Raw genomic sequence first — 9,992 nt, forward strand, 5'->3', positions numbered from 1 at the left:
AATTAGCGACTAATAAGCTGACTCTTGTGAAGACAAATTACTTAAAAGGAGTTGAACCTGATGATTCTACTGAAGATTTCGGAATGGTAATCAAAATAACACCACCAACATTTTAGACAATCTGCCGCTAATACACGATAAAACACACTGCCAAACAAGACTAAAAGTTCAACATATAACAAAAGCAAACACCGTACGTTTCATCGAACAAGCACAAACTTACAAAAACAAGTCTTCTACTGGCATGTAACAAGATAAGGCGAGTTACCCATGAACAAGCACAAACTTATTAACACTAGTCTTCTACTGGTTGAGTAACAAAATAAGGCCAGTTACCCATGAACAACAACACACGATATGGCATCATCAAGGGCATTTGGTCTTATTACCATGGGTAGTCATGTCAGTGTAACATGTTCCACAAACTTCTCTATTTCCAAATGTACCCGGTGGTACACATTTGCACCTCACGCAACATGTCCCGCATGCTCTTGTGCACACATTTGGTCTTGAATGCAGACTGCACCTTGTTAAACATAACCCATCACAATCTACCTCTTCCATCAGCCTTCGGTTTGCTCCACTTACAGTCTTACTCTGTATCTCAGTTGAAACCTACACAACACAAGAATATCCAGACTAAATTTTAGAAACACCACTTGTACGAGCAGACAACAAGACGTTGAATCTGACATTGTAATAGCACAAACTAACCGATATAACGAAATAGTAACCGAGAAGAAATAGATAACCAGAGCTGGAGGCTGCCAACAAAATTATGTAAAACGAAGAAACTGCATGCAAAACTTCATGAACTTTTTTCTAAAATGATGTGTATTGTTACCTGAGAAACGAAGAAGATCAAAATCCCCATTAGAAGAATCATGCGTAACTGCGCCATTTGAAGTGACACAAACAGAAATATTGAGAGAGTTTGATAGCTGCTTCTTTTGCGAAGTTTCAGTCCTTGTGTGTGTGTATGAACTCCAAAGAAGCTGATCAAAGTCTTCAAATATAGTGTGTTTTCTTGGCTGATAAAATAAGGCCCCCGGCTTCATTTTGTGTTTACTGACTACACCACCATGCCTTTACCTTTACTCAAGGGTAAATATTAGTGGAGTACATGCTATAAGTAGACTGGGTGGGGTGTAACAATAGTAGTCGTGTAATAAGAAGAAAACAATAAAAGAACTGTGGGGTGTGCAGTTTACAGCTAAGTGTGGGTTGGCCTTGGAGGAGCGAGGGAGGGACTGTCTGACGAAAGAATTGAAATGAACGGATGTACCTCTCTAAAGTAAAACTATTCCCCGTCACTTTTGTTTACCAACTTCAACACCTGAGTGAGGAAACACATACATGCCACAACAAGGTGACATCTGATGGTTGTTCAGTGTATGGTACTGTGTGTGTAGTAGGTCTTGGTCACTCGCATTAACAATGAGTAAGAAAATATTAAAGTCGTCGTTATGCCAACTCATAATAACACTGAAGATTTTCCCCACCTTCCTTATTTTCAGTTTTTATCTTACAGTGGAAATATTTTAACGTTTTGTCAAGCTTTGGGAACCTAGTTTAATTGGGGGCCATAACTTCTAATCGGAGGCCATGAAATTTTGTTTGTCCCTAAATTTTTCAGGGGTAAAAATCGGAAGATGAATATACTATTTTATCCTTGATTAATATTTTTTTTTTCAAATCACGACCTTTCACCGACATTAACGACAGTTTAGGGTCGTCATATATATCTTTTTAGGGTTATCAAAACAATAACGATTCTAAAATGTCATACACTAACGACTCTTTTTAGAGATTAACGACAGTCTATAAAGACATTTCTAAAACATTAACGACTGTTTAAGTCGTCAAATGCGTAACCAAAACAGTAACGACCATTCCAAAGGGTCGTCAGGGAATTGATCATTTTTATGACGACCCAAAATTGTCGTACATTTCCGCCATTAATGAATCTTCGACAATTTAGAGTCGTCACTTAAACAGTCTAAACATTAACGACTGTTGAGGGTTGTCAATGAAACTTTTTAATATCTTGACGATTTTTCATACTATCTAGGCAAAAATAAAAGTTAGACTAAAAATTGCAGACAAAAAATCCGGAAAAAAAAATTAAACTCTAATTAAATAAGATCATCACTAATTAATTAAATTTTAACACTAATCATTTAGGGGCATTTTAGCCATTTAAAAAACATTTTTATAAGGGGTGGCCCAAATTAGGTTCTGGTGATCTTTTTTGTCCTCTAATACATGGCCCTCAGTTAATTCGGATGGCCCCAATTAAGCTAGGTTTGGTAAACCCATTACCCCATGATGCCGATTTACTTCTTATACTATGTTTGTGATGCTATTCTACTCTACAGTACATCAAGGATTCAAGGCCAACCAGAGACCATAAAGATGTCTCTCCCTCCCTCCCTCCCTCTCTCTTGCTGTGCAATCACTGACCCACAAAGCTGCTTACTTGCTCAACTAGTCATGCATCACGTCAGTCAATCACCATCTTTATTTATCCGCATTACGGGCACCACCAGGTGTACGCCTGCCTAAGATTAGACTGTCCATGTTGACGAATCATCCCCGACTGTTGGACTCTAATTCCAAGCATTTCTCTAGCCATCGGGAAACCATCCGAATGGGGTATTTGGTTTAGACATTAGAGTACTCCACCACAGAACAGTGGAAAGTAATTCTAGTAGCAAAGAGGAAGTTTGATTTTCCACTTCAAAGATGATTCATGTGTATATAGTGGGTTTTACTTGGACGTGTTAAGAGGGTAACACATGCTTGTCATGGATTGCTTAAACATGTCAACAAAAATGAATCACTTTGTAGACTCAAGAGTTTACAGGACATTCTGAATGAAAAAAGATGGGAAAATACTTCAAAGATGAAATGAGTTTGTATCATTAAAGAGGAATTTCAGTGACAAAAATCCCAAGCCATTTGCTGTACCAATACGAGCATTACAAAGAATTCAGCCGCTGGAACAAAAAAGAGTATCGAACTTGCATGTGTTGTGGACTCCTAAAACTAGCCTCAAACTTGTATAATCTCATTTTCATTTCCATTCTTTCAAAAAAAAAAAAAATTAAGGTATTTACATGAAAATCTCTTCTACTGAGTGCAAGGGTTCAGAAAAAAATATTGACCTCCTTCTCAGTCATCTCGTATACATGATCTCTTGCGTCTGTCAAAGCCACCTGTTTCGGATGAAAACTCTTTTTAGCTCTTGGACAAAGCTCTTAGACAAAACTAGATAATATAGGAATTGGATTCTACTGTTTCATTATTTTTATCTAACCTAATAATTGTTGTGGGTTTATAAATTCATAAAATCAGCTATTTTTATTAAATTTTACCCGCTCCATCCTGCACCAAAAGCTAATACTTCAAATATGGAACTAACAAATGTTTATCTCACCTGTCCTAATTTTGTAAGAAAATTGCTGGCAAAATTCATAGATGTGATTGTGATATCTCCATTTGATTTGAGTGCTTGAGCTATCGCAAAGGCTCCTTTATCCTGTATCAAAACAAGCAACCAAATTTATACTTTAAACCATGTGAAATCGTGATCCGTGAAATTAAGATGTAGCAAACTATACGTACCCTTATTTCGTTAAAGCCTAAATCGAGTGATGTTAGAGCTTCATTAACCACTTTCAAGCTGCGCGCCAAACAAGCCGCACCCTGAAAATAGATTAATTTAAAAGAATATCAAGATATAATAAATGAAACCAGTAGAATCTTATTACCCATTTGGGCAAATGTCATATATATATACAAGAACCTACATCATCTCCAAGGCCATTTGCCCGTAGATCAAGCGTCGAAATGGTTGTGTTGTATTTCAAAGCATCCGCAATATATTCTGCACCTTTTACTCCAATCTGCAATATCTCACCAGTCACTGCCAAAAACTACATTTTGCCATCTTAACTGAATCCAGGTGACCAAAGGTCAATCTCTGTCAAAACCAATTACCTGACACCAACCAAGCTTGAGAATCTCTATCTTTCCATGAAACTTAAGAACTTCAGCGAGAGCCTTCGAGCCCTCTGGTCCAATGGGATTATATCCAAGTTCTAACTGTGAAACAAAATGTGTAACAGGAGATAAATATATAATTGATGAATTTGGACAAACTACATTCAACAGAGAGCACTCACAGATGTGATGAGTGAATTATCTTTTAGAACTTGGGCAATGTCAGTGACTCCCTTTGTGTGAATATTATTTCCCCCCTAGAATTGACATCCAATATCTCGAGAAATAGTCAGTAAGGGGAAACGCCATAGATATTATGAACATAAATATTGAATATTTTTAGACAGACTTCCAACTTACCAAATCTATGGCAGTTAACGAGCGATTTTGCTTCAAAGCATCTGCAACCTTTTCAGCTCCCTGATGAATTTTCCAAGTTTTAAGAACATGAGCATGAAACAGCTAACTCATGTACAAAACAACTCCAAAGACGTAATGTCATGATCTTACTTTCTCCATTTGATTCAGTAATACTCAATCACCACACAAGAATAAAAATTGCTATTTTCAAGGACTTTCAGCAACCAAAATAGAGAAGCAGCAACAAATGTCAGTACCTCATCACTGATGTCATTCATATAAAGATTCAACCACAATAAATTTTTGCTTTTTTTGATGTACTCAGCAACATGGTAGGCCCCTTTTGGGCCGATTTCATTATTGCTAATGTCTAGAAGCGTGATTTTGCCTGCATGTTCACGTAAAAATAATCTCAAAAAACACATACTAAAAACTAGGGATTCACAAAAAGAAAACTAACACTAAAAGGGCAATTGGTTAAAGCAATGAAAGGTGCAGGAACTCAACAACCAAATGACCAAATGAAAAAGGCATACCTCTATGTGCAGACAAACCAGTCATTAAAGCCCGAACCCCTTCATTACCAATAGCATTTCCATGCACATGGAGTTCCTGAATTCAATAGTTCGCCGGTAAATTCCACAAAGATAAAATGGTGTTTTCTGTTATTCAAATAGTTTCCACTATGAGATGGACAAAAATTAGAGACGATGCACAAAAAAGACCTATACCCTCAAAGACTTGTTCCCCTCAATCCCTTTAGCAAGTGCAGCTGCTCCAAGAGCTCCACCATAATTTCCACTAGAACAAAATCAACTTCCACATGAATTTCCAATATAGCAGGATGACAAAATATAGCTAGGAATGATCGAATACAGTATCCACATGTAACATTCAAACATATAATTTCAGTTCATTCACGGAATGATAACTATTTTTATTTAATCAGCGCAACAGTTTAGCACAATTGAGGAGGAACATGAATCAAGCCAGCTCGAAGAGAGAAGGATATTCAGGATTAAATCGTTACTCACTTAAGATGTATTGACTGAATAGTGTTATTCTCTGGAAGAGCTCCAGCAAGACTTGTAAACCCCTAAATCATGTTCAAAGAAATAACAGACAAACAGAAGTTTAGGCACTAATAACACAACAAATGTAGGTCTTAAATAAAGAAAAACGAGTGAGAATCAGAATGGCGTACAGAGTAATCAATTAAGTTATTGTTAAGCTCAATAGCCCGCAAGCTTGTATTTTTCTTCAGCAACTCTGCAATCGCCTTTGCTCCCTGTTTGAAGATCCATGCATACTCATCAACTTATTAACAAAATCAAGGAACCATTACAGAGAAAGTTTACTTTCAACTTCTTTATAAGATATGCAGACCTCATCCCCAACATTAGCACTGTTCAACTGGAGCTTTTGAATACTGCTATTGCCCAATAAAATATCACACAAACACTGCAAACAAGAAGACCTTTAATTAGATAGCTCAGAAAATAATTCCTAGCAGCCATCCATGAACCCGAGATAAAGGCAAAACAGAATAAACACACCCAAGCCAGCAAGGGACTTACATAATACTCAGAGTGGTTCATGCCTACATAGTAATCCAACAATCCCAATTCAAAGACGGAACAAAATCGAAGGACTTACTTAACAGTCGGAGTTCTTTTACCGCTAAGAGTTGTTTACTCCGACCAGAAAAGGGAGCAAACAGCAGCAGAAGATGAAAACTAAACGTATCTGGTGCATACAGTGCGATCATGTTTCGTATTCAAAAAGACAGCTAGGACTCTACATTTTACACCTCCTAGACTAACTTTGAGTGCACAAGTTACCTACCCTAAATCTGATCACAATTGGCATCTGCTATGGGGAAACTTTTCATATGACTCTAGGTCTGCCAACTGGAATGGGAAGAGAGGGTAGTTATGACCGCGAACTCACAGCCTATTTTCTGGGATTAGGCTAAAATGGCAGTACCCATTATACCAACATTTAAGCAGAATCGAAAATGCTAAGCTGATCCAAAGATTCAGCACCTGCAATTTGTTTATAATATGCAACTAAGTGTGTAAGTACATAGCATACATAAGATATACATATGGGTCAATATCTAGATTATACCACACTTCAATTAACTCTTTGGCCACCTCAAAGTCAAAGGCTCTTGTCATTTCGGTCAATAGCAATGTAACAGGATACAGGTTAATCTCTCTTTTGGTAAGTCACAGATGCGTAAAAGTAAGAAATCTACTTGCACTAGTTGCAATGGCATATCAATAGAGCAACATGATTTAGATGCTAACCTTAGCTCCTTCATCCCCAATAAGATTTCCAGAAAGATTAAGGGTCTTCAATACGATATTTGATTGAAGAACACCATCAAAGGCTTTCAGTCCAGCTGCAGTTATATCATTTGCAGAAAAATCTACTTCCTCGGCAATCTGTTTAGCAACGGAAAAGAATTAAAGTAGTTTATCGAGGGCTAATAAAGAATCGATTACACCAATGCATTCAAAAACAACATTTAAGAGTTAAGACTGAGAAGGTAAAACTTAGTAGGAGCAAAAACCTGATTGTAGGCTAAGCTTTCGGCTAGAAAGAAGAGCCCATCGTCTCCAAATCTGAGACCTATGAAGAAACTTGTCATTGGTGAAACCAGACCACATCTTATACCAATACAATGTGTGCTTTCAGGATTAGAAAAATCATTGATGTTCATGATGTCTAAAAATAATACTAGTAATATGTAACATAAACTGCAATATGACTTTTAAGTTTTTAACTAGTGGAGCCTTAAAGTTCTCAACCAGAAGGCGAGCAAAGCAAAGACCAGTAGCTCGGTTTTAAAACCTAGCACCCCATCAACATACCTGACATGTTAACACTTCTGAATGACTTAAGTTCTTTAGCAAAGTCATTGAGCATTTGTTTCTTCATCCTACGGTCCGTCTCATCCGTGAAACTAAGGCCTGATGACATGTTTGTACCAGGAGCAAATGACCACTTTATTCCGGGTAAAGAAAATTTACTTTTACCGGAGGAGGGAGCCGAAGAAGCAGTATTTCCTTGTTTTGGCACAAGAACTTTTTCGACCAACTTCCATAAAACTGTCAGCTGAAAACACAAATTAGTACACAAACTGAAGCCAACGGAGAAAATAGGTAAAGACTTTACCATGACTTGAGGACTACACCTCAATATATTCAGAGGAAAAAGGAACATAAAATGTATGTCATGCATTTGAAACATGTTCTAATGTAGGAACATGATTATCAAGAAGTCAGTGTTTTTACAAGAAATCAATATACTGTACAACATGCAGCATTTCTGGTTCAAGATGTGTTGGCAGAAAACAAATATATGAATATTAATGTAACCAGCTGTGGAAGAAACTGACATTTCAGATTGATAAGAAACCGCTAAATGATAAAATTGAAGTTATACAATTTTGTGATTTCATCAAAAGCAACAGTAGATACCACATTAGATGAGGACAGCATCCTTGAGAAAATCTCATGAACAATACAAGTTATAATGTGTAATCAGCATTGCAGAACCTTAGCTAATTACAAATCCTAATCCCTAGCTAAGGTGAAGTAAACCAAGAAATTATATACACTAAGTTTCATGCATATAAATTGAAATATCAATAAAACATTATACGAATCAAAATCAGGGTTTATGGTTTAAGAAAATGAAGTTGCCATACCGAACGTAACGACGACGAATACACCAGCAGGAATAACCATAGAGACGGCCTCCTTTACTCTAACAGATGATAAAGCTGGTTCAGCTTGAGATTGTCTATAAACTCTTCGACCACCGGTACCTCCAGTTGAACTAGATGAAGAAGCCCTAGGAACTAAATTTATCAGTCTAGCAAATCGTTTCTTCCGATTGAATGAGATTGACGGTTGGGGAAATACAACGAGTTGGGCAGAATAACCAGAACTCGAAGTAATTAAAATTGAGCTATCAAAACCCTTTTTTCTTGCAAAAGGATGAAAACCAATCTGAAAAACAAGCAAGAAAATGAGTTTTCATTGGAATCAAAAGACAGTAGTATGATTCTGAGTAACGAAAGAGAAAAGAGATAGAGAGAATTTCACCTTTGGATGCGTAGATAGAGAAGCTGCCGAAGTAGAAGCCATTATTGTTGCTCTGGCTTTTTAGTTCTTGGGAGAAAGAGAAGAAGAGGAATACTGGAGAAGATAAAAGAAGCTGCAAACTACTACTCCTGTGAAATGCTGATTATTGGTTAAGGGGAGCATTTCTTCAAATGACTCGGCCGATTTCAGATGAGTCAAATGGCTCGGTAGTAAACTCGCGTTGTCAAAAAGCGATTTGGGATCAACTCATAATAACTTTGGGAGTTGGGACTATCCAACAACAGTGACTGGCATCGAGAAATCATTCTCATATATAGAGTACTAGGGCTTACGGCACGGGCGTGTTAGTCCGTTGGTTATACTGTTGTTTACGTCTTATTTTAGCTAGAATTTCTTCTTTTTTTTTTCCTCGTTTTGTTGGAGAGTAATGTTGTTATTTATTTATTGGTTTGATAAATAAAGAAGAAGTTATTGATCAAAGGAAGAGGTACAAAAGGTTTGAGATAAGAAGAAGAAGGAAAGCGAAACAATAGCAAAAAACAATCATCGCTTTTGGAATAGTAAAGTTATAAAGTCTTTAAATGCCAACCAAGTAAAATGTTTGATGTAGTCTATTGGCTGAGTATCTGTGCTTGTCTTTGAGTTAAAAATCCTTGAATTTCTTTCCAGTCAAAGCTTTCAGACCACCGCAGCCAAAAGGAAGTTCTGCATAAGATTGGGTTGCTTAACCAACAATTGCCTTACTGATGCTGATGCCTTCTTGTACAAAGAATCTGATCTATTATACATGAACATCACTCTTTACATTATTAGTTATCTGCAAAAACAACTAACTTAAAAGCCTATATACTGAAACATCATCAAAATCAATCCAGCCTACCATTGTTATGTTCATCAGAGAAAAGTACATAATTCAAGATTTCACGCAATTCATGTCAACATAACATATCTGCTGGAATGCAAATCATTTTAACCCATCAAATATTCATGAGCCGCCGCAGTGGACGTGTTGTTGCTTATGGCTTCGTGAGCTCTGGAACTGATCCTGCTATCGTTGGGGAGCGTATTTCCTGGCTGGATAATACAATATTTCATATCTGTATGGGGTGGAAGTAAAGTGGATTCACTAAGAAAGAAAGAGACATTTGGAGACGAATAAATTTTTTGTAACAGTGTCATTACCGACATCTGGTAATGGATCATTAAAACCCACTAAGAAAACATTCATCAAGATTCGTGTGCCATGTAATCCCATATGTAAAGACAATATCCAAATGAATGAAGACAACAACAACAACAACAACAAAAAATTATGTTCCATCTGGTACAATGAATTAGGAACGGGAAGACATTAAACAAACCTAAGAAAAGATCAAGGTAGTCAATATCGGTTGTACATGCCGATATTACAGGTTTTTATCGGATATCGTAAAATACATATACGATATCGAAAATATCGGCGATACAAAGACGAAATGATATTATCGGTTGTACATGTCGTTACGGACC

The 9,992-nt window shown here is 36.9% G+C and overlaps 2 protein-coding genes across 3 annotated transcripts; both read right to left on the bottom strand.

Annotated features, from left to right (window-relative positions):
- Window positions 1-297: 297 nt before the first annotated feature.
- LOC113293179 (snakin-2-like) lies at window positions 298-923 on the bottom strand. The gene is made up of 2 exons (XM_026541903.1): window positions 845-923; window positions 298-615 (listed from the first exon to the last, which is right to left on the bottom strand). The coding sequence occupies exons 1-2, from the start codon at window positions 899-901 to the stop codon at window positions 367-369; spliced, it is 306 nt and encodes a 101-aa protein (XP_026397688.1). The 5' UTR covers window positions 902-923; the 3' UTR covers window positions 298-366.
- A 1,975-nt stretch (window positions 924-2,898) lies between these two features.
- On the bottom strand, window positions 2,899-8,606 carry LOC113297971 (NLR family CARD domain-containing protein 3-like). 2 transcript variants are annotated; one of them, XM_026546597.1, is made up of 18 exons: window positions 8,484-8,606; window positions 8,084-8,387; window positions 7,245-7,481; window positions 6,944-7,002; window positions 6,678-6,815; window positions 5,752-5,826; window positions 5,570-5,653; window positions 5,400-5,461; window positions 5,097-5,166; window positions 4,902-4,977; window positions 4,623-4,753; window positions 4,366-4,425; window positions 4,188-4,262; window positions 4,003-4,107; window positions 3,813-3,908; window positions 3,628-3,708; window positions 3,440-3,541; window positions 2,899-3,218 (listed from the first exon to the last, which is right to left on the bottom strand). In XM_026546597.1, the coding sequence occupies exons 1-18, from the start codon at window positions 8,523-8,525 to the stop codon at window positions 3,150-3,152; spliced, it is 1,866 nt and encodes a 621-aa protein (XP_026402382.1). In that variant the 5' UTR covers window positions 8,526-8,606; the 3' UTR covers window positions 2,899-3,149. The 2 variants fall into 2 exon arrangements, with proteins under 2 accessions (XP_026402382.1, XP_026402383.1); XM_026546598.1 differs by lacking the exon at window positions 8,484-8,606 and having other exon boundaries at window positions 7,245-7,488; window positions 8,084-8,200.
- Between the last annotated feature and the right edge of the window lie 1,386 nt (window positions 8,607-9,992).

This window comes from Papaver somniferum, chromosome 7 (assembly GCF_003573695.1).
Source record: "Papaver somniferum cultivar HN1 chromosome 7, ASM357369v1, whole genome shotgun sequence".
Taxonomy (NCBI): Eukaryota; Viridiplantae; Streptophyta; class Magnoliopsida; order Ranunculales; family Papaveraceae; genus Papaver; species Papaver somniferum.

What these genes read in the sequence shown, in the direction of transcription:
- LOC113293179 (XM_026541903.1), bottom strand. Translation starts at nt 901, where the DNA reads ATGGCGCAGTTACGCATGATTCTTCTAATGGGGATTTTGATCTTCTTC. An exon ending in TGATCTTCTTCGTTTCTCAG is followed by an intron (nt 616 to 844) that starts GTAACAATACAC and finishes TGTGTTGTGTAG; the next exon opens with GTTTCAACTGAGATACAGAG.
- LOC113297971 (XM_026546597.1), bottom strand. Translation starts at nt 8,525, where the DNA reads ATGGCTTCTACTTCGGCAGCTTCTCTATCTACGCATCCAAAG. An exon ending in AGGGGAACAAGTCTTTGAGG is followed by an intron (nt 4,978 to 5,096) that starts GTATAGGTCTTT and finishes TATTGAATTCAG; the next exon opens with GAACTCCATGTGCATGGAAA. An exon ending in TAGGCTTTAACGAAATAAGG is followed by an intron (nt 3,542 to 3,627) that starts GTACGTATAGTT and finishes GTTTTGATACAG; the next exon opens with GATAAAGGAGCCTTTGCGAT.